The sequence below is a fragment of the Diceros bicornis genome, chromosome 5 (genome assembly GCF_020826845.1).
Source record: "Diceros bicornis minor isolate mBicDic1 chromosome 5, mDicBic1.mat.cur, whole genome shotgun sequence".
NCBI lineage: Eukaryota > Metazoa > Chordata > Mammalia > Perissodactyla > Rhinocerotidae > Diceros > Diceros bicornis.
Window position 1 is genome coordinate 51,083,510 of NC_080744.1, and position 26,854 is coordinate 51,110,363.

A 26,854-nucleotide genomic window follows, 5' to 3' on the forward strand; every position below is an offset into this window, starting at 1 on the left:
AAAATTTTTAAGAAGTATTTATTGTCTTATGAGTGTTATGAATTACTAACACCAAAATTTACCCCTTGCTCCACTTTCAAAGACATTAGGCCATCTACTAATCCATAAATATTGATGTTTCACATACTTCATAGAGTAGCTTAAACATACCAGCATAAGAAATAATTAGTATTACATAGTAATTTCCTTTGCCATAGGAATAAATGTTGGACAAAGTCTGGAAACATTTTATTTTCCAATTTGAATTACAGAAATTTTGCCACAGACCACAGCACTAGTGCATGTGTTACTTTAGACATGCTCTAAGAACAAAAGAAAAAATTACTGCAAAAATACATGTCACCAATGTGGAACACACTCAGATTTGTATAAAAGTACTGAACTAATATCCCAAAAAGAGGTATATGTAAACAGTACATAAGGAAGAAATAGTTTTAATATGAAACAGTCATTTAAGTCACATACATCATGATAAGAAGCAGGACTTTCTTTTATAAAAGATATTTTAACTAACAAGCAACATCATCTACATCATCTACAGAACAAGAAAAGTACAAGTATTTAGAATAAGTTTTAATGTAGTTGCAAGTTAATGTATTGTGACAAAATATGACAAAGATGAAGCTTATCCATTGGGTTTCATTAAAAGTTTTCAATAAAATACAGGCAGCCTCTGATGTACTAATGTCTGGCTTACACATAGCTACTTTCTTCCCTTCACTTCCCCCAGACCACTTGTCTTGGGAGATGTTAACGCCATCCCCAACCTCATAATTCCAGGTATGCCTCTAAACTCCCATAACTGTACCAAGCACTTCTATACTGCTCTACTGGATACACAGAATAGAGAAAAAGGAGAAATTACTAAAATTTAGGAATAGAAGAAAACCTATGAGTTCAGAAGTAGAGGAAGGGAAACTCTGAAAAGGCCCAACAATCTAAAGGAAACTGAGTATTCTCAAGACAGTAACAGCCAACTCAATAAAAATACTGCTTCCCACAGTGCCTGAAATGTAGTCATATAGTCTGATATCTTAGATAAAGATTCATTCTGAACTAATAAACAATCTTTTTAAAAAGAGAAATTTAATCTCACTTTCTTCATTCATATCTTGATGGAAAACACTTTTCCCTTAAAATCTAGCCAACCACAGCCACATAAAGAAATAGGAATTCTGACTGGAGGAAAGAGATGAAATTTTGAAGCACAGAGCATCCAGGAAGAGAAAAGGCAAGTCGGCTTATACAGCATTCCACTGGAGAGTTTAGGATGGCATAAGGGCAACTGGGAAACATTCAGACCAAAGAACTTAACCTTCCTGAATCACGTCAGGAAAAAGGAAAGACCTCTGCTTCTTTCTCCCTCCTACATTGATTGTTTCCCTAAAGAAAACTCAGGCTAAAGAGCGCTCAGCATGATACTATTGGTTAACTACATTATGGTTTAAATAAGTCTTTATGAACTTCTCTAAGAATCTAACAACCTTATATAGAGTTCCAAACCACTATTTACAAATGAACTTTGGGAGCCTAGACGCTTTTAATAAACTTTAATTAAAAAAAACTAAAATAGCACAAATGTTCATGCATATGAATACCTCTATACACTGCAAAAAAGAAATCCAAAAACTCTTTAGAGCTCCCTTAAAAAACCCATTGCTTATATATATTTTTACTATTAAATACAATTACTACAGTATGTTGGACAGTAAGTACTAGCACTCTTAATTTGTTCAGGATGAACAAGTTTGAAAGAATATTAGATGAAGACTCCTGATACTTATTTTATTTGGATGATTCAAGTCAGCAGACATCATGGTGACCCATACTATTGAGTTTTTTTTCCTACCACTAGGCAGAGTTGGGAGTCTAAAAAAAAAAACATAAAAAAATTGCATTTCTTTATATTGTGTTAATCTATGAAGAATAAGCACAAGTACAAGAAAATTTTCAGTTTTATGTACATCATCTTCTAATTTGGATAACAAGAATTATAATAGCAGTACTCTAAAGTATTTCACACAAAAGGAAAACACTGATCACCAATCTAAATTCTAAGCAGTCTATCTGAAGAGTGATTGATTTGTCTTTTACAAGCTAAGCTGTTTCAGTATTAGTGACTCCAGTAGCATCTAGAAGCAAGTGGCAGGAATTCTCTAGTGAAATGAGCAAAGCAAGTTCTGAGAAAGGAATCGATGCTTCAAGACTTTCTATCAGTAATCTAGCCTTGGTGAGAGAGCCTAGCTGCAGACAGTTAGACAGGTCGAACTTTGGCAAAACTTGAGACTGTAGGAGAAACTCCAAGATTTCCTGCTCAGTTGTGTGTGTGTGTGTGTGTGTGTGTGAGATGAGGACTTTCAGTGAAGGAAAAGGATTACATCAAAAAGGTGCAATGCTACTGGAAGATTATTCCACCTGTGTGCATTTCTTTCCATCACTGAATATTTTTAAATGTTTGGGGCAGCTCATCACTTGTCCTAAGAAAGCGATATCAATTCGTATAATATCCTTCTTTGGTCAAATTAGTATCTGGCCATTCTTATAGCCCATCACTTTCCCTACTAAAAAGCATCTAGACAACTTCTGACTTAGTGTTATGAAGAGACAAATGTGGAACTAGTAAGAAAATTAATTCAAATACATGAGAACATTCATCAGCTATGATTATACTTTGCCTTTGATTCACAGTCAGAATCAACTATGGGTTTTTCTTTTGAATATTTACAGATTCCTATTTAAGTAAGGTACTCTGAAGACCTAAATACTTGAATAAAAATTCACTTGTTTGTAAGTTTTAAAAAACAACTACTTGGAAATGGAAAATGTAAGAATCACATTACAAATCAAGTATCTTTAGCTTGGGAGAGGTTATTTCATTTTCACGAAACAACTAACTACTGAAACTGTAAGCAATAGAGGGCTTAAGAAACTGCATAATCAATCTTAGCAATGAGCACAACTCAAGTACCACCGTGTAAAGAGTTAACTCCTGCAGACACTGGAAGGTTCAACTCAGTATCTAACTGTATTCAGTGTCATAAAAAATCATGATCTGATACTAGGACTGGGCATATACGCAGTGCATCATTTCTTAAAAATCAGCACTCATTAGGATTTCAAGAAAAACATAACTAGGTCCTTAAACATTTAGAAAATTATGTATCTCTAACAAAACCTACAATGTAAGCAAAATGGGATCTTCGAGTATGCTACTGAACACATCAAATGTCAGAGTCAGCCCAAAATACCGCATTTTACCCTGCTTTAACTGGTCAAGCTTTCACACAAGGGAGTACCTAGTTTTAGAGTTTATATCATTTCATTTCCTAAAATTGTAAAGATACATATGTTACAGCTATCGAAAATATTTTGTACTCACCTCTAACTAGTCACCAGTAAATGGAAAAAACCTTATATTACCTTGTACCATATGAAATTGCTGTTTTTGTAGGTTAAAATTAAAGCACGTTATTAAAAAAATAAGTTTTATTCAATCAAAATATGCATCATGAGCATTAATAATTTCCTTCTAATAGATAATTAAATATTTCATTTTTATAAAATTTGTCATTTGTTAGGCTGCATAAATTGTTCAAATCCTCCAATTACTGCTTCTCAATTGGAGAGTATGTTGTTTCTTAGAGAAAGTTCTAAATGATGAGATAGACGGTGGTTCATTGGATAAAGGTCTGGTGACTACGATGGACATGACCGAATTTAATAGCCCAATTCAATTAACTTTGCTTTAGTGGCTTGTGACATGAGAAGCCAAGTGCTGTCATGCAAAAGTGCGGGTTCATGTTTATTAATCAAAGGACTTTGTTTTTTAATCAAATTTTTCATGCATAATTTTAATTGCTTGGCAATATGCTGCTGCTGCTGTTTCACCAGGGTTTAAATAGTAGTAATTAATTATCCCTTTTGCAGATCACCATACAGTCTTCAGAACTTTTTTGGTTGCAATGATGATAATGGCGCAAGTTTGGGAGCTTCACCAACATCCAACCATCGTATGAATTGCTATCAATTGTAATACAGTATCTGGCTTTTTTGGTCACATGTTATGATCTGCTCCAAAAATGGGTTTCTGCTGTTTTGAATCTTAATGAGTTCACCTTCAACTGTCTCCATTCTTTATCATCTCTCAAGAGGATACTCTCAGGTCCATTTTTACACTTTTCCCAGTCACAGCAGAAACTCCTGTCTGCTGCAAGGGCTCAAACTGCTGTTTGTGAGTTAGCTTTCACCTTGGCGCTTAATTGGTCTTTGCTTGAAATGGATTTTGATCTCCCCTGAGGCTCATTTTTGAATTCAGATCCCCAGAACAAGATTTTCAAACCACCACTGCGTAGTTCTTTTGCTAGCAGAGCCTGCTAACACTAATTGATATTTCTACCTATCTCATTTGCAATATGTCGCAGTTTGAAATCACATTAGAAAAAGTATTCACAATTCTTCTGAGGATACTATATTATTTATTTCTCTGGAAAACAATACAAAACAACTCAACAATCAAAGAAAATTGAAGATTGAAGAGCATGATTTTGTTTTAGTTTTAAATAGCACAACTAGAAACATACTTTATGTCAACTCTACTAACTGCAGTCAATTTTCAACTGATCTAATATTAGCAATTTCATGTGGTACAATCCACAAATTAATCAACAAATACTGAGCATCTACTATATGCTAACATCTGTCTCATATCTGTACAGATATCCTGGAAAGACTGACTTGAAAATATCAAAGTCACTAATTTCAACGACCCTAGTCAGGAGGAATCTGGTGTCATACCCTATTATTTTTTAAAAACACCCACTAAAATGTATGCTTCCTTCCATGTTACAGCTACATAAATTTTTCCTGAAAACATGTTAAATGGATCCTTGAAAAAACTTTTGAACTAAATGTTTAACGTGATATCGCCAAAGTTCAGCACTGAAATATACATTTTTTCAATGATTCTTTTAAAAGTCAAAACTTGCCTACACTTGCTACATATTATTTTGAAGCTTCAAGAGGCTTTTATGTTTATGATTAACAACAAGTAACATTTATTTGTATAGTACTTCCTGAAGCACCTCATATACATTATTCTCATTTAAGATAGCAAACGACGATACAAAATTTGTACTAGTAATGAAGTGGAATATTAATAAAAACTAAAAGGTAAATAATCTTGTGTGTGAACTTAAAAAAATAATGTAAAACATTAAAATCCTGTGTCACTGAACCTCTGTAATACACAGGACAAAAAAAAACCACTTTTGTTACTGCCTGTGATTAAGCATCACTGCCCACTGCGGGTGGACCAAACGTTTCTCTAGTGCGCATTAGCTGGACGTCTTTGTCAGCCATACAGGTGTCACAGCCCCACACTGCTGAGGCTTCCGCAGTTAGGAGGCCATAAGCTGTTTCAGTCATTCCAGTGCAGATCCGGTGAAACCACTTCTGACAAGAGGCTTCACATAAGATGGCATCCTGATCATCATTCACTTCATTTGTACAAATTCCACAAGGATACACTGGGTCAGAGGAAGAATGGCCATGACGGCTTGGGTGGAGGGAGGATTTATTGCTTTTCTCAGTGGTGCACGTATCGGCTGCACCTCTAGCTTGTCGTGGCTTATTCTGTGTCCCATTTGCATGGCTGTTGTTTGTAGCTTCAGTGCTACTCGAACGGCTATTCTCTTGATTTACTGCATTGTTTCGATTAACATTTTTTAATTCAATATTGCTCTGATTCACTGTGTCCTCCATATTTAAGTGAGGTGGATGAGCAGAGGAATTTTGATTCGTGTTTTTGGTTGCTCCTTGACTAAAGTCTTGTTTTTGGGGTGGTGCTTTTGCTTGACCAAAAGTGTTTGGGGGAGGAATAAAAGAATGATTAGATTCTAATGGAGAAGTAAAATTTGAATTATTTCCAGGGACAAAGTTAGATGCCAAGTCAGGGTTAGATACCTGGCTAGCATTCTGTGGAGGAATCTGATTGAAGTTTTCAGCAGGATTTTGTCTAAAATGTTGATTAGGCATGTTAACATTCTGAGTTAGTGCATTATTATAAGATGGATTTCCAAAACTTGAATTATCATGTGGTCCAAAGTTAAAAGCATGAGGTCGATTAAAACCCATGCCCAAAGGATTCTGAGGAAATGGGTGTGGCTGATTCCTGAGCGAGTAAGGACCACAGTATGGGGAAGACATTCTTGGAGGAACGTGAGGTGGCATTCTGAATGTGCTATAACCTCCAAAGCCAGGATAACCAGGGCCAAGATATGGATTTGATGAAGGTAGTGGTTTATAGGAAATAGTATTATAGTTGTCATCAAATGGATTAGCAGCCACTAGATGGTCAGAGTTTGGATTCGGTGGTGGAGCATACTCAGACAATGGAGGAAAAGAAGTCCCCTGAAATGAGAATGTAGAGTAAAATGCATGTTTTTGATCAAAGAAGTCATTAAAATTGTCCTGTTATCTTAACACTTATGAACCTAATTTTAGTCAAATTTCATTGCAGTGTTACAAAAATTTAATTCTTCACTTGATCTTTCAATTCCAAGTCATGTTTATATTTAATTATATTTAATGATAAGAATGTGTAGGTTTAGGGGCCGGCCGGGTGGCGCAAGTGGTTGAGTGTGTGCGCTCCGCTGCGGCGGCCCGGGGTTCGCCGGTTGGGATCCCGCCCACGCAGTGACGCACCGCTTGTCAAGCCATGCTGTGGCGGCGTGCCATATAAAGTGGAGGAAGATGGGCATGGATGTTAGCCCAGAGCCAGTCTTCCTCAGCAAAAAGAGGAGGATTGGCAGATGTTAGCTCAGGGCTGATCTTCCTCACAAAAAAAAAAAAAGAATGTGTAGGTTTCTTTCATTTAGGAAAGGAAATAAGGTATGCTTTTCTGAGTTCAAATCCATTGGTACTTCAAACTCCAAAGGTAACTTCCAAAAGAAGCCTCATTACCATAATTTTCATTTAATATGATTGTCTCTATAACTCTAGAATCTTTCACTTAAAATTCTAACTAAAAATACCTTTTATACCCTCCAAATAGCCATAAAATTAAATAACAATAAACAGGATCTAAATTTTTTTCCTAGCTTAACTTCAGGGAGTAGCTATTAAAGTATCCCCAAAGTACTAAGCTCTAGGCCTCAGACTGGAAAAATAAACTTCTGGTTTTAGTCCCACTGCAAGTTTAACAGATGGTGGCCAAAATGGAAAAAAGTAATCTGTACACACATCATACTTATTTGCAGTCTTTATCATAAAAAGAGTGCTTAAATTTATAGAGAATAAAACCATGAAAGCCTGTATTTCTAACTGTTTATTACAACTACAGGTCATAGACAAAAGATGCCTCCACCATGACTGCTTCATGAAATGCACACACGACTGAAGTACTATAACAGCTGAACGTTACTTCAGGTTAAACTTGTGTCCATATATTTTGAAATCTTTTAATAGAACTACAGGTATCTATCCCTTTTAAATTAGATTTAAGAATAAGCATTTTAATTTGTCTGCCCACACTTCCTTGCAATACCTATTCTAGGCCTATAGTGCAACCATAGCCATTAGTTGCAGAATAAAAAAACACGATCATTGCAGAATTCACTATTAGGTTCTGAATGAGGATACGAAACAAAACCCACGACCAAATTTAAATTGACCTCATTGGCCTGATGGTATCAGTGAAGAAAAACTGGTATCAAAGAAAATGTCAATTTACCTGTGTATTTGTCTTCCGTTTTTTCTTATCTGGGCTTCCTAGTTGTACACCTGGTGCTCCTAACCCATCCAGTCCACTATCACCACCTAAAAATAAATAAATAAAATTCAGATAATATTTCCACTTGTAAGTGAAATCATTTTACAACTCTCATAGCAATATCTATTATAATTATCTGTTAATGTTTTCTATTTTTGTTAGATAAAAAGCAATACTAAGCTCTTACTACCTTTGTTTTTCAAAAAGTCTTCCCCATAATTTCAGACCGAAACAGTCATTCATCTCTACTCCCATAGTATTTTTTATTATGCTTTCAGTGAAAAAGAAAGTCTCCATCCCGCCCTCGAACCTTCAGTCATCTGGTTCCCTGTCCCTGAGGCAACCACTGTTACTAGTTTCTGGTCTACCTTTCCAAAGATAATCTAGATAAATTCCAGTATAATATCTTTTGGAGGAGAACACAAATGATGGCATGCATATTATACACAGTGGTTTGCACCTTGTTTTCTTAGTTGGAAATCATTCCATGTCATTACATATAGAACTGCTCCATTCTCTAATACCTGAGTAGTATTTCATAGTATGATTATACCATAATTCATTAAACTGCGCCCCTCCCCAATTGATGGATATTTAGGTTGTTTCTAAACCTTTGCTGTTCCTCAATGAAAATCACGTATAAATGTCTTTACATAATGGTACAAGTCATTCCTAGAACTGGAACTGTGGCATCAAAGGTATGTGCCTTTTAATTTTTAAAGGTATTATCAAAATACAACAATGTATGTGAGTATTATTTTCTTAACAGTGTATGAGCAAGCAAAAGCAAAAGTGTGACTATGAATCTAAGAGGTTAAAAAAAAAGTTTATCAATGGAATTTTTTTTCCACTAAAAAAACCTTTTAAAGACAAAATCATCCCATTAACAACAACGTGGATGGACCTGGAGAGTATTACGTTAAGCGAAATAAGCCAGACAAAGATCAACACCATACAATTTCACTCATATGTGGAAGATAAACTAACACACGGATAACGAGAACAGTTTAGTGGTTACCAGAGGGGAAGGGGGTTGAGGGGTGGGCACATGGGGTGAAGGGACACATTTATATGGTGACTGACAAATAATAAGGTACAACTGAAATTTCACAATGTTATAAACTATTATGACCTCAATTAAAAAAAAAACTTTTTATTATGGAGAATTCTAAACATATACAAAAGTAGATAGAAGAATAAAATTATGCACACACATTTATAGATACACATTTGTAGTAACATACAGATACACACTTGTAATAGATTAATAAACAAATAAATCCAACGAGTTGACAGAGAATTAGAGGAGATCTGCTTATATATGTGGATTCCGAGAAAGGGATATTTAACCCCAAGACCTAAAGGATGATAACAAATCTCTCATGTGAAGAGGAGAAGGAAGAGCCTCTAGGCAGAGAGAAGAGCATGTATAAAGATTCTTAAGTAAAAAAGAGCTTGATGTGTTTAAGAAACGTAAAAGAGGCCAGTGTTAAGGGACTCTGGAGAATGCCTTTGGAAGAGGCTGGAGATAGGTGGGGACCAGATCATTTTAGAGTGTTATGGACTGAATGTTTGTGTTCCCCCCAAAATTCATATGTTGAAGCTCTAACCCTCAATGTGATGATATTTGGAGATGGGGTCTTTGGGAGGTAATCAGGATTACGTTAGGTCCCGATGGTGGGGTCTTTATGATGGGATTAGAGGCCTTCTAAGAAGAGAGAGAAAGAAAGAGAGAGCAATCGCTCTCACTCTCTCCCTACCTGCATCACAGAGGAAAGGCCATGTGAGGACATGGCAAGAAGGCGGGCATCTGCAAGCCAGGAAGAGAGCCCTCACCAGGAACTGAATTGGCTGGCACCTTAAACTTGGACTTCCCAGCCTCCAGACTGTGAGAAAATAAATTTCTGTTGTTTAAGCAACCCGGTCTATGGCATTTTGTTATGCTAGCCCAAGCTGGCTAAAACATAGAGCCTTGGAATTTATGGTAAGGAATTTGGATTTTATTTAAAGAACAGTGGATGATCATTTAAGGGTTTCGAGCAGGAAAGTGACATGATTTACGTTTTTAAAAGATTATATTAGTAGCTGTGTTGAGAATAAATTGGTGATGGGACAGGGGTAGCAGCAAGGAGACCAGTAATGATATCTTTACAATAGTAGTTCAGGAAAGGAAATGGTACTTGGCAATAAAGAGAAATCAGTATGTTGAAGACAGTCCCCCACATAACAAAATGCAAAGCAGATTTCTGTAAGAGCCCTTTAGAGAAGTTTAAATACTGTGGAGGTGAAAAACTATGACAAACTATAACAAAATTTAATAAGGATTCTGGATGTTAAATTAATACTTAAACATCAAAAGTTTTCTTATATACAAACTACAACCAGTTAAAAGATAAAGTAGAAGAAAAGTTTTCATTTACAGGTACACAACTAAACTAAAATAAAATAGCTAGCATTTTTAAGAAATTTAAGAAATGCACAAGGTAAGTATGAATAAAAACTTTTTAAAAGTCCTACTGAGAGACACAAAGGAAGACTTCTAACAAGTGGAAAGGTATTGCCTGTTCTGGTTAGCCATCTAGAACAAAATAACATCATTTTTTTACCTCACTTATTATCCCAAACAGCCTTGTTGGACCCTCTTCAGAGATATCAGCACCAGATGTCTGAGTCCCAGGCTCACGGGGCCCATCCTCCAAGCCCAAAGGTATTAATACCAACCTAAGCAGCACCCCCTTCTCAGAGATCTGACACTCACAGAGCCCCTCCGGCGAGTTTATATATTTTAATAATTCCAACCTCTCTCCTTTGACCCACAGCCTTAGGAATGGTAGCTGCTTCCCACAGTTGATACTTCTGTGAAAACTTTGGTATCCTATTTTTCCACTTCAGTTTAATATCTGTTAACAATATTTTATATTAAATTCTTTCTGTTAAAAATTACTGGTATGGTTTCTGTCTCCTGACCAGACACTGACTGATATATTTCTCAAATCCCACCAGCCAGAAACTATCTTTACTACTAGGTTAACATCATTCCAGACATCTAGGTTACTATCTACCTACCTACTTTTCCTTCTACGTACATAGTGCAATAGAAATACTTCTACAAAAATATGATACTATTTTTAAAATAAAAACATTAAAGTATAACTTTATTAGAATTTAATAAAGGAAAAAGAAATAAGTTAAACTGAAGAATATGCTAAATGTTTCTTCACCAAAAGAGAAATGTTTGGGGAAAAAAAGAGAGAATTTTTTTTTTTTTTTTTTGTGAGGAGGACTAGCCCTGAGCTAACATCCGATGCCAATCCTCCCCTTTTTTTTCTTGAGGAAGAGTGGCCCTGAGCTAACATTCCTGCCCATATTCCTCTACTTTATATGGGACGCCACCACAGCGTGGCTTACCAAGCGGTGTGTCGGTGCACGCCCGGGATCCAAACCTGCGAACCCCAGGCCGCCGCAGCAGAGCGCGCACTTAACCGCTTGTGCCACCGGGCCAGCCCCAAAAAGAGAGAAATTTTTGAAACGAATCCTCTATGGCTAAGACAAGACATCAAGAAAAACATTACATTGGAGAAATTATAGTTTTTCTTTTTTTAATTTTAGATAGCACTGACTGACTCCCTGCTTTGAAAGTTGGGAATATAGTATCACATCTTATTCTACTTTTTCCCCCTTTTAGCAGGGCAGCATTTTTTATCTCTAGATTCAATTCTTTATTTCAGGTAAATTTTTTCTTTCTTTCTCTCTCTCTATTTATTTTTTCCCCCCAAAGCCCCAGTAGATAGTTGTATGTCATAGTTGCACAGCCTTCTAGTTGCTGTACGTGGGACGCGGCCCCAGCATGGTTGGAGAAGCAGTGCGTCGGTGCACACCCGGGATCTGAACCTGGGCCGCCAGCAGCAGAGCGCGAGCACTTAACCGCTAAGCCATGGGGCTGGCCCAAATTTTCTTTTATCATATCTTTGAATACTTTTTCTGCTCTATTTATTGAGCGCTCCATTTCAAGGGCACTAATAATTATCATTATGCTACAGAGACTTTTAGCTCCATATCTATTAGTTAGGTCTTCTGACTTGACTCTATCTTTTTCATCTACACTTAATCTGATTATCTGAAGCTTTGCTATTATGTAACTTAATTGTTAACCATCTCTATTCTGTTCTTTATTTCTAATTTATTTATTTGTTCTGTAATTATGCTGTTTTAGTCCTCAATTTGTTCCCTTTGTTCTGCAATTTACCTTTTATCTCATTTTGTTGTAACATAATCTTGTCTTTTAGCTCTTGTTTTATTTTATTAAGTTGTACCACTTGAGGTACATGTGAGATACTTCTGTCCTGGAGTTTATGGGTTTTTCATCTTCTGCATGCTGTTTTTTTTCTTGTTTTTGTTAATTCATTAGTTTGCTATGGTATGTTGGCATAGTTATCATGCTTTTATTTTATCTTGCAACTCTGCCAAGACCTCTTATTTGCTCTGCTTTAACACGAGTGACTTTTTGACTCCCTTGTATTCACATCAAAGATTGTTTGCTTGGCTTAGGCAGTATGCTACATCCACTGAGATAATCATATGATTTTTTTCCTTTAAATTATTTTAACGTTGAACTCAGCCTGACATTCCCAAAATAAATCCAACTTACTCATTTTTATATGAATGTTACTATTTTTATATGACTGGATATGCTAATATTCTTTTTAGAATGCTTACTTATATTAGTAAGATTAACCTGTTGTGTTTCTTTGGAATATCCAGGCTCTTAATTCTCAGGTTTTGTTATATGCACATCTACGTAGTTGGGGGTGCAGTAACCCATTCACATGAAAGGATTCCCTTGTGTCCCCTGATTCAATTTGTATCTCTAGAGCTTTCTTTTCTGTCAGAGACAGTCTGCCCTTTTAAAAAAAAAAACAAAAAAACTTTCCCTGTTTCACTCATTTTTTTCTTACTCAACAGAGTGAGAAGATAAGAATCCTCATTTAATCTGCTTCTCTCCAGACTTAGGGTTATTAGTAAGAATTCTCAAAATTTTGTAAATAACTATCAGCTTCCAAGGGGCAGGGGTTGTCTGAGAAGCCTAGGAGAGTGAATTTCACCCTGTTCTAGATTTATGGTATTGGGCTGTGCCATTTCCCTTGTTTGTTGCTGTTGCCAAACATTTGTGCTGTTTCTTTTAAAACTGTTTTGGTCCATTTCACTTGAAATTAAAAAAGAGATTCTGTAAAGTAGTTCTGTTCTACCGTCTTAACTTAGAAGTCTATATCTAACTATATCAATGTTTTTTCACTCAATCTGTATAACGAACCTATAAGGTAGGTAAGTCATCCTCATTTTCAAAAAAGAAATGGACTGTAAAGGGGTCATACCACTGGTCAAGAGCAGCTCAGAAATCTAAAACTAAAGTTTTGTTTTCCTTTGCTTTTAAGTGTACAATTCAGTGGTTTTTGAGCATATTCACAAGGTTGTATAACCATCACCACTATTTAATTACAGAACACCATCATTACCCCAAAAAGAAACCCTGTACCTGTTAGTAATCATTCCCCAGACCCCCGGTCCCAGGCAATTGCTAATCTACTGTCTATCTATATGGATTTGCCTATTCTGGACATTTCATATAAATGGAATATAATATATGGCTTTTTGTGTCTGGCTTCTTTCACTTAGCATAACATTTTCAAGGTTCATCCATGTTATATTATGTATTAGTATTTCCTTCCTTTTTATGGCTAAATAATGGTCCATTGTATGGATATACCACATTATGTTTATCCATTCATCAGCTGGTGAACATTTGGGTTGTTTCCACTTTTTGGCTATCATGAATAATGCTGCTATGACCAGTTATGTACAAGTTTTTGTTTGAACATATGTTTTCAATTCTCTTGGGTATATACCTGGGAGTGGAACTGCTCGGTCATACGGTAACTCTATGTCTAACTTTTTGAGGAACTGCCCAACTGTTTTCCATACTGGCTGTATCATTTTACATTCCCACCTGCAAAGTTTGAAGGTTCTAATTTCTTCACATCCACCCCAATATTTATTTTCTGTTTGTTTTTTTAAAATATAGCCATCCTAGTGAGTATAAAGTGGTATCTCTTTGTGGTTTTAATTTGCATTTCCATAATTACTAATGATTTTGAGCATCTTTTCATGTACTTATTGACCATTTGTATATCTTCTTTGAAGAAATGCCTATTCAAGTCCTTTGCCTATTCTTTAGTTAGGTTTTTTGTCTTTTTTTGTTGTTAAATTGTAAGAATTCTTTATGATTTCTGGGTACTAGACTCTTATCAGATATATGATTGCAAATATTTTCTTCCATTCTGTGGGTTGTCTTTTCAATTTGACAGTGTCCTTTGACACAAATAAGTTTTTAATTTTGAGGAAGTCCAATTTATCTATTTTTCCTTTGGTTGCTGGGGTAAAACTAGGTTTATCTACTTCTAAGATACTAGTCTGCCTCCCTAAAATCTTATGCATATACTGTCTTCCTCAGTGGCCCACAAAAGGTAAAATTGAAAACTTCTGGTTCAAACTAAAGGAACCCCTATCTTTTAATTCTAATATGATGTGGTAATTCCATTTTAGTAGACGGTAAGTAAAGAACTGATAGTGAGATCCACTCCACCCCTCAAGGTCAGCTGTTCAAAATCTGATGGTTCAGGAATGACTAAAACTATTACCAATTTATAACTATTCAGTAGCCTATATGAAATGAACCAATGATTTCATATTAGCAATTTGTATGCAGTTTTCTATAATAGTATATACTCAAATACAACAGAAAAATGTGTTGTTCTTGAATCTGAACACTTAGAAATTCTGACAAGTTTGCCGTGGAAAAAGAATTAGCAATGGTCTTAGAGATCAAATAATAAAGTGGTTATATCAATAAACAAAGGAGCCAAATGTTAAAGCCCTGTCTTTCCTAACACCTGTCATGGGTGTTTCATTTTAACAAAAGTATAAATAGAAAAAGATAATTCTTAAAAATGAAAACAATTATTAATAAATTAGTCTCTAATCTAGAATATATAAATTACCATTCATAGCATAAGACTATTGAATAATTGTAATTTTACAATTAAAATGCAATGTAATTTAAGATGGACAAAATGTACTCTTAATAGTTAGTTTCTACCATCGCTGTTCACTTTCCAAAAATTTAATAACAATTACTTGTATTTACTCTAAGCAAAACTCTGACCTTTGGAATCATTTAAACAAACTTATTATTTTCAAGTAATCTGTGAGCAAAACCACCTAAAATTCTTATTTTAAAATTGAGTTTTATGGTATTAATTTTTATTTAAGAGTCTAACCCCTCCGTAAAACAAATCTTCAAGTTCCCACTGGTCTCTGTTGCCCACTTACTGTTCCTCTAAAGAGTTAACTAACACTTTCAATGGCTCTGACTTTTGGCCTTACCTAGGTCCTTCCTGCTGCTGTGTGTAATACTGGTGGTTCCTCTCCATCAGGTAATCAGTAATGTTAGATCAGATTCATGGTCATAAGGGCTAATTAGAACATAAGCTACCAAGAATTTCTATGATTCTCACTCTTTAAAAATTAAGTGAAAGGTGAGCATCCAGGGAAGGGGAAAGTAGTGGTTACAGAGCTAGTTATTTAGATTACCCTAATAACTTTTGGTACCAAAGCTTCTCTCTAATCTACTCTACATACCTACTGCTGCTAACTCTGCAAGGGAAACCATGACTTTCAGCCAGAAGTTGAGAGTTGTGGGGCAGAGAACCAAGAAAAGAGGAGCTGCCAAAGCTTACGGTAACACTGGCCACTCTGATCCTTCTGTTTGTTAATACTTGAATTTCTTCATCTCATCTCTTCACTCCTACCTGCCCAGTGCCCACTGAATCCATGAGGGGAACAGAAGTGAAAAAGGATGATGTCAAGAATGGAACAAGAAGCCTCTCTCATCTCAAGAAAGCAAAGGAATTTTATCTATCTACATATTATCACCTTATATTATACCAGTCAATCCCAATTAAGAAAAATAATACTCTTACCTCTCTTTTCACCCTTTAACCTTTATCCAGAGCTGGAAGTTGAAATTATATCTCTCCTTATAGTCTTATAGGAGCATCCATTCTATTAAAGAAGCAATTTTTTCCCATCTAAAGATTCCACAAATTAAAGATTTTTTGATATGAAATCCATTTATAAGTATAAAATTATTTTTTCTAATCATAAGTACTTTTTGTAAAGTGTGGACTATTTATTTTAGGCTTTTTATTTATTTATTTTTTAGGTTTAATTATAACCTCTTTATTCCTCATATTAAAGACTCAATCTATTTTGGCCCCCAAGTCCTTAAAAGGGAGTGAGGGCATTATTTTGTACACTAGATAGCAGTGTGCCTTTTATGTATTTTAAATTTTCATTTTTTAACCTCATTTCATTTATAATAATGGTTTGGTTTGTGATAATGACTGGTATCATAAGTAATATGACTATATTATTTAAAAATATTTTATAATTAATATTTTCCTTTAAACAGACTTGCTTCATCATTATTCTAAATAAGTATGTATTTATGTATTCTATGCTGATTAAATGACACAAACCAGGTTTGTGTTCCCCCAAGATTCGTATGTTGAAATCCTAACCCATAATGTGATGATATTACAAGGTGGGGCCTTTGGTAGGCGATTAGGTCATGAAGGCAGAGCCCTGTGAATGAGATTAGTGCCCTTACAAAACAGACCTGGGAGAGCTCCCTTGCCCCTTCCGCAGGTTAGGACAGAGAGAGAAGACAGCCACCTATGAATCAGGAAGTGAGTCCTCACCAGACACCGAATCTGCTGGCACCTGGATCTTGGACTAAGCTTCCAAAATTGTGAGAAATGAAATTTCTGTTGTTTATAAGCCACCCAGTCTATGGTATTCTGTTATAGCAGCCTGAATGAACTGAGACAGTGCCAACACAATGCTTGGCACATAGTGGGCACTCAAATACTAGTTCTCATTTTGCTTTCTTTTAGACTAAACTTCACTTCAGTTTCTATAGTATTTAACATCTTGTCAAGATATCTAATATCTAGCAGTGTCAACACACTCAGGGGACACTCAAATATCAGTTTTTCATAATAGCACAGAAGTCTGGGATATAATGTCAGTTTACTCTATCGCTTACTATGAACGTTTACTATGAATGTGAACATCTTAGCTAACAGCTTTGTCTTCACCTGAAACACATCCTTCTGTAATACTGGTCTCTACCATGGAATGGAAATATTATGACTATGTGAACATAGTATTATATGAATTACATCAAGCATTTGGTGTAATGGCCTTACATGATTGAAATGAAGGTGCCTTTATTTCCTTTTAGAATGCAAGGCAGAAAGTGCCCAGTGTGTGATGCCCAGAAACTAGATCAATCTGGACATGTAATAAATATTAAATTCAGAAAGCCCTCAACATCAGCGATTTAAGCTTTCAAATTTTTGTGGTTCCTGTGTCAGCTGTTCTCCCCAAACTAATGATCTTTGTATTACTGAGGAGCATGAGGTTTAAGGTTGCTCAAAAAGGTAAAAGCTTAGGAAGGTGGGTGGATGGTATCCATGTGTGAAGCTGACTCTATACAATAATACTTCTAATAATAAACTTATTTTATTAACAGCCAAATTTTTAAACAAAAACTTAAGAAATCATGAAGAATAAAGCTGCAGATAATCACAAAAATCATATAACTTCTATTTATTTGTCTTTTTCAGCAAAATTGTGAAATCTGAGAGGTTTCTGCTTTTATAATTTTTTTTTGTTCATTGTTTTCTCCCTAGAGGGAGATAACTTTCATTTCTGTTCACTTCATACCCACTCCCAATCAAAACAAGAAAGAGCATGCTGTAGGTCATTTATTTATTGATTAGTAGATTAAATATACTGAAAAGTAAACGTTGATCACATTACTTACTATATTTTAGAACGTACATTTTAGACCTTCTATTGCTGATTTTAAAAGTAAACACTTATAGATAAGTTACAATGTACCAGACACTGTTCTAACTGCTTTATATATACTAACCCATTGAATCCTTCAAACAACTCTATAAGTACTACCATTATTCTCATTTTGCAGCTGAGGAAACTGATGCACAGAGAGATTAAGTAACTTGCCAAGGACCACCCAGCTAGTAAATAATAGAGCCTGAATAAGATCCCCGGCAGTTGTGCTCCAGCGTCAAAATGCTGTACTGTTTCTCACTACTGCTATTAGCACATCTGTAGAGACTGGGAATAGGAAAGGAGACCTGAAATCACCCTTGATCATACTTTACGGCTAGCCTTGAAGGTAAAGATGACTTAGACCTCTTGAGTTTCCTGGAACAAGAGTGTTAGAAGAGAGAATTGTATAATCTTCCCAAGAGGTAACTCTCTCACACCTCTGAGGAAAACAAACAAGGAAGACTAGATTACCTGAAGTTACTGAAACCTCTTTGGTACCATTCATCAAATTAGATTTCAGAAACATTTGTTGAGCTTCTGTAAGCATGGAAAGAAAAGTAATAATTCCTCCCCCTAAGGATCTCATAATCTAGAAAAAACAATTTTTTCTTTTTCTTTTTTTTTTTTGTGAGGAAGATTACCCCTGAGCTAACATCCGTTGCCAATCCTCCTCTTTTTGCTGAGGAAGACTGGCCCTGGGCTAACATCCGTGCCCATCTTCCTCTACTTTATATGGGATGCCGCCACAGCATGGCTTGCCAAGTGGTGCGTCGGTGCGTGCCCGGGATCCGAATCTGCGAACCCCGGGCTGCGCTGAAGTGGAGTGTGTGAACTTAATTGCTACGCTACCAGGCTGGCCTCTTTTCTTTCTTTTTTTGAAATGCTTAAATTTAATGTTATAAATACTATGATAGAGACAAGCACAAGATATTGAGGGAACAGTAGGAACTCTCATCTAATCCTGACTGAGGGAGGAGTGTCAGGAAAGACACCCTGGGAGGTTTCAACTGAGCTGATGCTTTGAGGATGAGTATCTTACCAAAGGTGGGAAAAAACAGGACATGCCTAGCAGAAGGAACAGAATGTGCAAAGAGAGATTTAAAGGCAAGAGAGACCATGACAACGCCTAGAGAGGAAATGTGAAGATTTCAGAACTGGAGCAAAGGAGACAAGGGAGAATATTTCATGGAATATGAAGGATGGAGGACTAAGGTAAGCCTGAGCCAAATTAAAAAGGGCCAATATAAGAAGGTTAGATTTTTATCCTAAAGGCAATAGGGAACCACTAAAGAATTTTACAAAAAAGAGTAACATGACTGAATTGTGTTTTGGGAGCACGATGGCAGTAGAACATAGTGGCTAAGACTTTGGGCCCTAGAGTTTAAGTACTAGCTTTGCCAATGATTAGCTGGGTAAACTTGAATGTGTTACTTAACTACATATTACTTAACCTCTCTGAGCATCAATTCCTCAACTGTAAACCTAGAATGATTTACATCTAACTCACAGGGTTATTGAGAGGATTAAGCAAGATGATCCACTTAAACCACTTAGCAAACTGCTTGGTAAGTACTCAATAGATGGTAGTTATTTATCACCAGCAGCCGCAATGTGGAAAATGAATTAAGAGGGACAAAATGGGAGTCCAGGAAACCAGCGAGACGGCTATTATACTAATCAAAGAGATAAGCAAAATCTGAACTAAATAAGTGGCTGTGGAAAGGTCAAGATGATGGGTTTAAATCATATTAAGGAGACAGATATTCTAGGACTTTGGGACTGTGTTGGTTGGGAGTTAGGGATGGGTTTGGGTCACTGGATAAACGAGGTTCACCAAGACAGGGAATATGGGAGAAAGAGCACACCGGACATCTCACAGATAGATACCTTTCATTCAACACATTAAAAACAAAATTCATTCATCTCCCCCTCATAAATCCCCTCTTCCTTTTATATGTCTGCGACACCATTCTCTTATGGTTTTTCTCCTCTGCTTCTCTGGCTACTCCTTCACATTCTGCTTTTCAGGGTCCTTTATTCCCTTTTGTCTCCTAAATATTAGTGTTCCTAAAGTTGCTTTTCCCTTCTCACTTTTCAATCTCTCTTGGGTGAGCTCATCTATCCCCAAGGCATCAATTAGTATTCACCTGTTTACTGATAACTTCCAGATCTCTATTTCTGGATCAGACCACTCACCTCAGTTCCAAACCACAATATATCCATTGCGTACACTGGAACATCCCAGGGGGATATTCATTCAATGTGTCAAAAACCAAACTCACTTTCCTGATAATCTGCCTAGCCCTTACATATACCAACTAAAAAACAAAACAAAAATTCCAAAAAATCTTTTCTTTAGACTTTCTCTCACTGGCTCTTCCCCTCGAGTCTGTGACTACATAAATTATGCTTCCTTTCCAATCTTTTTATTTTTTTGGCTGAGGAAGACCAGCCCTGAGCTAACATCTATTGCCAATCCTCCTCCTTTTTTTTTTCCCTTCCCTTTTTCTCCCCAAAGCCCCAGTAGATAGTTTTACGTCATAGTTGCACGTCTTTCTAGTTGCTGTATGTGGGACGCGGCCTCAGCATGGCCTGACAAGCTGTGCATTGCTGTGCGCCCGGGATCCGAACCCAGGCCGCGCCAGCAGCAGAGCGCGCGCACTCAACTGCCAAGCCATGGGGCCGGCCCCGCTTCCTCTCCAGTCTTAATCCAAATCCTCCATACACTCATTTGATCAAGATGATCTATATTTTTCAGAAAAGTCTACTTTTAGCACTTTTATGACATTTCTGTGTTATTATCCCATGCTAAAATACATTCTTACCTCTCCAATGTCATTTCTAACTCTGGTTAAAAGCATTTCATCTTCTTCTTCCTTCTCTAAATTCCTTCTGTTCCTTCCTCTTCATCTCTAAATTTCTGTCTTTCTTCCTCCATTCTCTCTTTCTTTCTCCAAGACTAACTCTTCATTTGAATCCTTGACGCTATTCCTCTTTTCTCATCTGCAGAGACCTGATTTATGAGAACAGGAGTCTTGTCTGTCTCACCCCCAGCTTCTGGAACAGTGAGTGCCTAGCACATGGTAGATATTAGAAAACATGTATTGACTGCTTTATTAATGAATTATCCTTTCTTTCTTTTGCCTTTTCAGTTTCCCTCCTTTCCCTCTACATTGGGTCCTTCCATAAGTCTACAAATATGTTTAAGTCTTTTTTCAAGGGATAAAAAAATAAATAAAAAGATATCCATACAAACTTTCTCTCGACTCTATCTTTTCAAGCTACTGGCTATGTCTTTCTGTCTACCACCGAGCTTCTTCTAAGGCACATCTTCACCACTTAATCTTCAGTAACACTTCAAAGTAAACCACATTTATGGTTTATTTCCAAAAGTGCCCTCTGAAAATCAACACTGACTTCCCAGACCTTTTTCTCATCCCTCATCCTCCTTGCTGCTCTTTCTACATCATTTAACACAAAGGAACACCCAGTGCTTCTTAGGACTCTTCTCCAGGAGGCCTTTCTTGATTCGCTTCAAGATAGTTATATGTTCCTTTATTTTGTGCAGACAATCATAGCACTTACTATGCTGTTTGTAACTGACTACTTATTTGTCAGTATCCTGGACTAGACTAAAAATTTCTTGCAGACAGGCGTTATGTCTTCTTAATCCATGTATTCCCATGTCTGGCACTATGACTGTTCAATAAATATTTGTTGAATAAATGAATGAATATTGTCATCAGATCAACACCTAAGAGTTCTAAGAATACTGGAGAATGAGAGTGTTGGTTAAAATAAGGATGACAAGTAACATTCTAAGGGAAAAGGGCAAGTAAAATTAGTATGAGGGGCTATGGACAATCAGAAAGCAGCATAAAGATATGAATGAGTTACTTCACATATTTACTCATTCATTCATTTGGTATTTACTGTAGGCAAGGCAATTAGAGGAGAAACAGAAAGATAATCAAGATATTGTACCAATCCTCATGGGTCTGTCTTATAATCAAGGGCTGAGGGTCTGGGGGTAGTTAAGAAATGGTAGGAAATAGGAGTAAGATACTTTGCCACTAAATAGCAATTCTGAATCTAATACTGAAATATCAGGACAAGTTTGGAAGACCACAAATCAGCTTCCTCTGGTCCACTCACCTTTGCAATCTAGGTCTAGCAGCAGCAGCTCTCAAACTTTAATGTATATAAGAAACACCTGGAGATCTTGTTAAAGATGCAGAGAAATCTCCCAGAAATCCTGATTCTCTGGGTCCAGTTACCTACATTTTTAATAAGCATCCCAGGGGATTATGATGCTTTTGGTCTACAGATTATACTACTGTAACGTCCTTAGTCATTCATATTGTCATAATTTTGCCATATCCGAGTTCCACTTATAATACTATCTTAATAATTTCTTTAAATTAAAACTATATATATAAATATCTTATATATATATACATATCTATACACATCTTAGTCTTATCCTAAGCAAGAGGTTTGATGACTTATATTTTTTATAACACACATGAAATAAATACATAAACATTAAAAAGTCTGTCCCTATACATCAGTGGATGGGAAACAGTTTGAGAAGCACTGCTCAAGAGTTTATGATCTGCAAACACCATATCCTGCACACAGTCTGATGATATAAATTATAGCAAAAAGTTCCACGGAAGTGAAGTTCAGCAGAATTGTGCTTCAAAAGAGCTCATGTATATGTTCTGGAATCTTTTATGGATTATAAAATAGTCTATAAATGTTTTTAAAATTAATGTTCTAATTATTACAAAACAACTTACTATAAAAACCTCTCCTCATATTGACTTTTCATTTTAAAAAGTGCTTTCTTTTTAATTCTAGTACTTAACTCTCAGAATATTCTTGAGCTGACATCTGAACCAACTCCCACTGGCTAAGGCATCAAACATAAAAGCAGCAGTCGGAACAAGATGAAGATAGATCTGTGCTTTGGACCCATAATCAAATGCAATTTTAAATAAAATGGATGAGTATTTTATTCAGTCTGATAATTGAGTTCAAAGGTATAAACTCGATAGCTCTCTTTCTTTTCCTTCAACCTCAGAGTAATTTATAATAATAGGCAAAATAATATGGCAAAAATATCAGAGGAATAATTGTATCTCAGAAAGAGATATTCCTTAAAGGCCTTGGTAACTCATAACCACAAACAGAAAAGAAAGTTGAAATAGAAAACCTTCACCAAATGAAAGATTGTGCTGATATTAAGCCTTTAAAAACAATGTTCTGCTCTAAATCACGTTTTTGCATAATAGCTAAGAAAATCAATCTCTATCTAACTACCTGAGTGGATTTTTTTGGATACCACGTTGTCACTGTGTCACAAGCCAGTTCTATGTGTTTAATTTCTAGTCATGTGGAACAAAAACATAGATGAATGATTATGATCCTTGATCGCTACATCACTTAAGTCAATTGGAAATTTATCTTATTACTTACTGATTTATAAAGCACTTTATCCTGTTTGAATGAGAGGATTATTGCAATAGTCTCCTAACTAGCCTCTCTGCTTCAGCCCCTGTTCTCTACAGTCTATTCTCCACACAGCAGCCAGAGAAACTCTGTTAAAAATATGTCACTCTTATGCTCAAGATCATCCAGTCCCCATCTCAGAGTAAAAGCCAAAGTCTTTTAAACAGCCCACAAGACTCCCAATACACAATCACCCTGTCCTTCAGCTCATACCACTCTCCCTTTGCTCACACACCAGTTACAATAGCTTCTTTGCTGTTGCTTGAACACACTAGGGAAATTCCAGACCCAGGGCCTTTGCACTTGCTGTTCTTTTTGCTGAGACTGCTCTTCCTACACATATCCATATGGCTCTGCTCTATCACTTCCTTTGGGTCTTCCCTCAAACATCATCTTCCAGGTAAGCCCTCTTACATATATAGTAGCTACCTCCCCACTCCCATACATATTTCTCAACCACTTTTCCGGCTTTGTTTTTCTCCATAGCACTTACCATTTGACATTCTATACCTTTTTTTGTTTGTTTATCATTTGTTTACCTTAGAGGAGTCTGAACTCCTGAGTGAAGACTCTCTTTTGCTTTGTTCACTGTTGTATCCCAGTGCCAAGAATAGTGCCTAGCACACAGTAGATGTTCAATAAATATTTGCTTAATGAACAAACAGTATTACTTAAACTTTGGGACTTTCAGCCTTAACCCTATTAAGAGCTGGAAATAAGAGCTGGCGAATACCCATCAAATTTCAAGATGGTTATTTGGCGCCTGTGAATTTACATGCATTATCTTTTGTCTGGTACATGGTTCCCTCTTATTTTTCTTAGATAGTAAGGCAGCAGGAAAATTCCTAACTAGCGTGCAACGAAGAAGCAAACTAATCACGTATAAAACTGATTGTGGGTGATTTGATTCTTATCCATAAGCCAACAGAGAAAATGCCTTTTGAATTTATACAGTTTCTCCTCTTAACCTAAAGAAAATAAGCTGTGTGTCTGTTGCCTTTTGTAGGATGGGAAGGGGGGCCGAGAGAGACGCGAAGGCCCCGCACACCTTCCTCAAGAACGTCAACTCTAGTGCAGTCCAACTTACTTTTTTGGGGGGTGGGCATGGTTCGTGGTCTCTGCCAGGGGGGGTTTCTTTCTCACCCTTTGAGTTGCCTATTGTGCTGTGTCTTGCGAATGAGGGAAGGTGGGAGAGGAGCGGGGAACGAAGGGATGCTGAGCGCGGCTTCAAGTGCCTCCCCACACAAAGTCGGGGAGGCGAGGGCTCCGCGCCGGTGTCTGGGGCGAGCGGGCGCCGGGGCCGCGCGCCCCCCACCGCAGCCTCGGCCCCGGGGCGCAGGCGGGACGCGGGCTGCGCGGAGTTAGGCCCGGACAGAGCCCCGTGGCCTCCCGGCGGCCGGGCACGCGGCCCCCGCGCACCCCACTCCGCCCGATCCCCTCAATCCGGCGCCCTTCGCCGTTACCTCGAACTCTCTTCAGCGCAATGGGATCCTTCTCCTGTTCTGCTGACATTACAGACCGCAAAGCATGACTCCCCCCCAGGCCGCGGGAATTCAGTGTCTTTGATGCTGCGGCGGCGGCTCCTCCTCCTCGCGGGGCCGCTGCGGCTGCGAGGCGAGCCTCCGAGCCGAGGCGCGGCCGAGGGCGGCGGGGACGCGGGCCGACTTTGCAAAGTTTGGGAGGAGGACGAGGCCTCGGGCCGGCCGGGCCGCGTGCGGGGGCCGGCCGGGCTCAGCGGCGGCGGCGGGGAGCGCGGCCTGGGGGCGGCCCCCCGCCTGGGGCCGGCATGTGCGGAGGACGAGTGCGCCGCCGCCGCCGCCTCCTCCCACTCCTTCTTCCTCGCCGCCGCCGCCGCCTCAGGAGCCGCTGACAGGGGAGGCAGGAGGCGGGCGGCCGGCCCCGGCGGCGCACTCACAGCGCCCTCTGAGGAGGAGGTCTGCGCTCTCGCCGCTCCCGAGTCGCAGACACAAAAGCCCCCAGCCTGGAGCCGCCTGCAAAACCCGCTCTGGGGCGGGCGAGGGACGTGGCGCGGCCCCGCGGCTTCTCCGCCCTGAGCTCCCCAGCCCCGCGCGGGGACGCACTTCGGGGGGCGGGGGCCGCTGCCTCGTCCCGCCGCGCCTCCCGCCGCCGCCGCCGCCGCCGCCGCCGCCTCGCGCTCCGCCTCGGCCCAGCCCCCACGGCCCGCGCGCCTCTTGCTCCGCGCCGGGGCTCGCGGGCCCGCGGCCCTCGCAGCCGGGCGGGCAGCGCGCCGAGGGGCCGCCCCGCCCAGCCCGCGCCCGCCGCCCCCCCCCCCCCGCCCGCCAGGCCCGGGGACGCCCGGCTCTGCGGCCCCCGCGCCCCCGCCGGGCTTCTGCGAGGAAATGGCATCTCCGAACTTCGTCGGAGGCCACGGCGGGCATCTGGGCCTCGCAGCCAGGCATCTGAAAGAGAACGTATGACCCGAGAAAACTTTGTAAGCGGGAGCTGGAGAGTTCTCGGCTGGCATGTGGAGAGCCGGAGTCCCCGACTCCGTGTCCGTGGTCTGGACACCTGTTTGTGAAATGCCCCAACTTCGAGTTTGGACGACTTGACTGTTCAAGAAAGAGCGATGCGGAATTAATACAAGAAAGGAGAGTGGGTAGAAGCGATGAGACAGATTTAATCTGTCTGGACCAGATTTAGACGTTAAATTTTAGGAGAAGGACCCCCATGTGCTTGTAGATTGAATTTGGTCACTGATTCCATGTCCATCACTTGGGCTGTGTGACCTGAGGCAATTTAGGTAACCTCTCTGAGTCTCAGATTTCGGATCTTTTAAAGGGCAGTGCAGCTACCTCTCTGAGGTCTCTTCTAGATCTGACATTCTTTGGCTTAACTTCTGTGAAATGGTTCTGTTTGTTAGGTTTTCCAGTTGTCCTACTAAAGAGAATCTGTAGGTGCAGACCCTAATCTTCAATCAGGTGAGACACTGGGTTTATTTTAATGTCAGAATCACTGAAAAGCACTCATTAATCATATGAGGACTTAGAAGTAACCACAAACAGGAGTCTTATCCTTCTGGAGACAAGACCCATAGATCTCATTTAACTGCACATAGGATATCAGAGAACAGATGTGAACATGAAGCCATGTATAGTTTTAACACACAAGCACCACAGCAGTGGAATGGCTTTAAAAGACAGGATATGGCGTGGTCAGGGGACGACTGTTAACCCCTTCTCTAGTAAGTTTGGGGGAAATTCCTGATTAGAAGATTCAGATGGGCCGGCCGGCGGCTTAGCAGTTAAGTACAGGCGCTCCACTACTGGCGGCCCAGGTTCGGATCTCGGGTGTGCACCGACGCACTGCTTCTCTGGCCATGCTGAGGCGGCGTCCCACATACAGCAACTAGAAGGATGTGCAACTATGACATACAACTATCTACTGAGGCTTTGGGGAAAAAAAGGAGGAGGATTGGCAATAGATGTTAGCTCAGAGCCGGTCTTCCTCAGCAAAAAGAGGAGGATTAGCATGGATGTTAGCTCAGGGCTGATCTTCCTCACAAAATAAATAATAAAAAAAGAAGATTCAGACTAGGATAGGCTGGGGAAAATTTTCCTACAGGAGGCACATCTA

General features: G+C 38.7%; 1 protein-coding gene across 1 annotated transcript; it reads right to left on the bottom strand.

Moving 5' to 3' along the window:
* PYGO1 (pygopus family PHD finger 1) lies at positions 1 to 25,388 on the bottom strand. The gene is made up of 3 exons (XM_058541636.1): positions 24,724 to 25,388; positions 7,730 to 7,815; positions 1 to 6,408 (listed from the first exon to the last, which is right to left on the bottom strand). Exons 1-3 carry the CDS (start codon positions 24,770 to 24,772, stop codon positions 5,284 to 5,286), a joined length of 1,260 nt encoding a protein of 419 aa, XP_058397619.1. The 5' UTR covers positions 24,773 to 25,388; the 3' UTR covers positions 1 to 5,283.
* Positions 25,389 to 26,854: the final 1,466 nt, after the last annotated feature.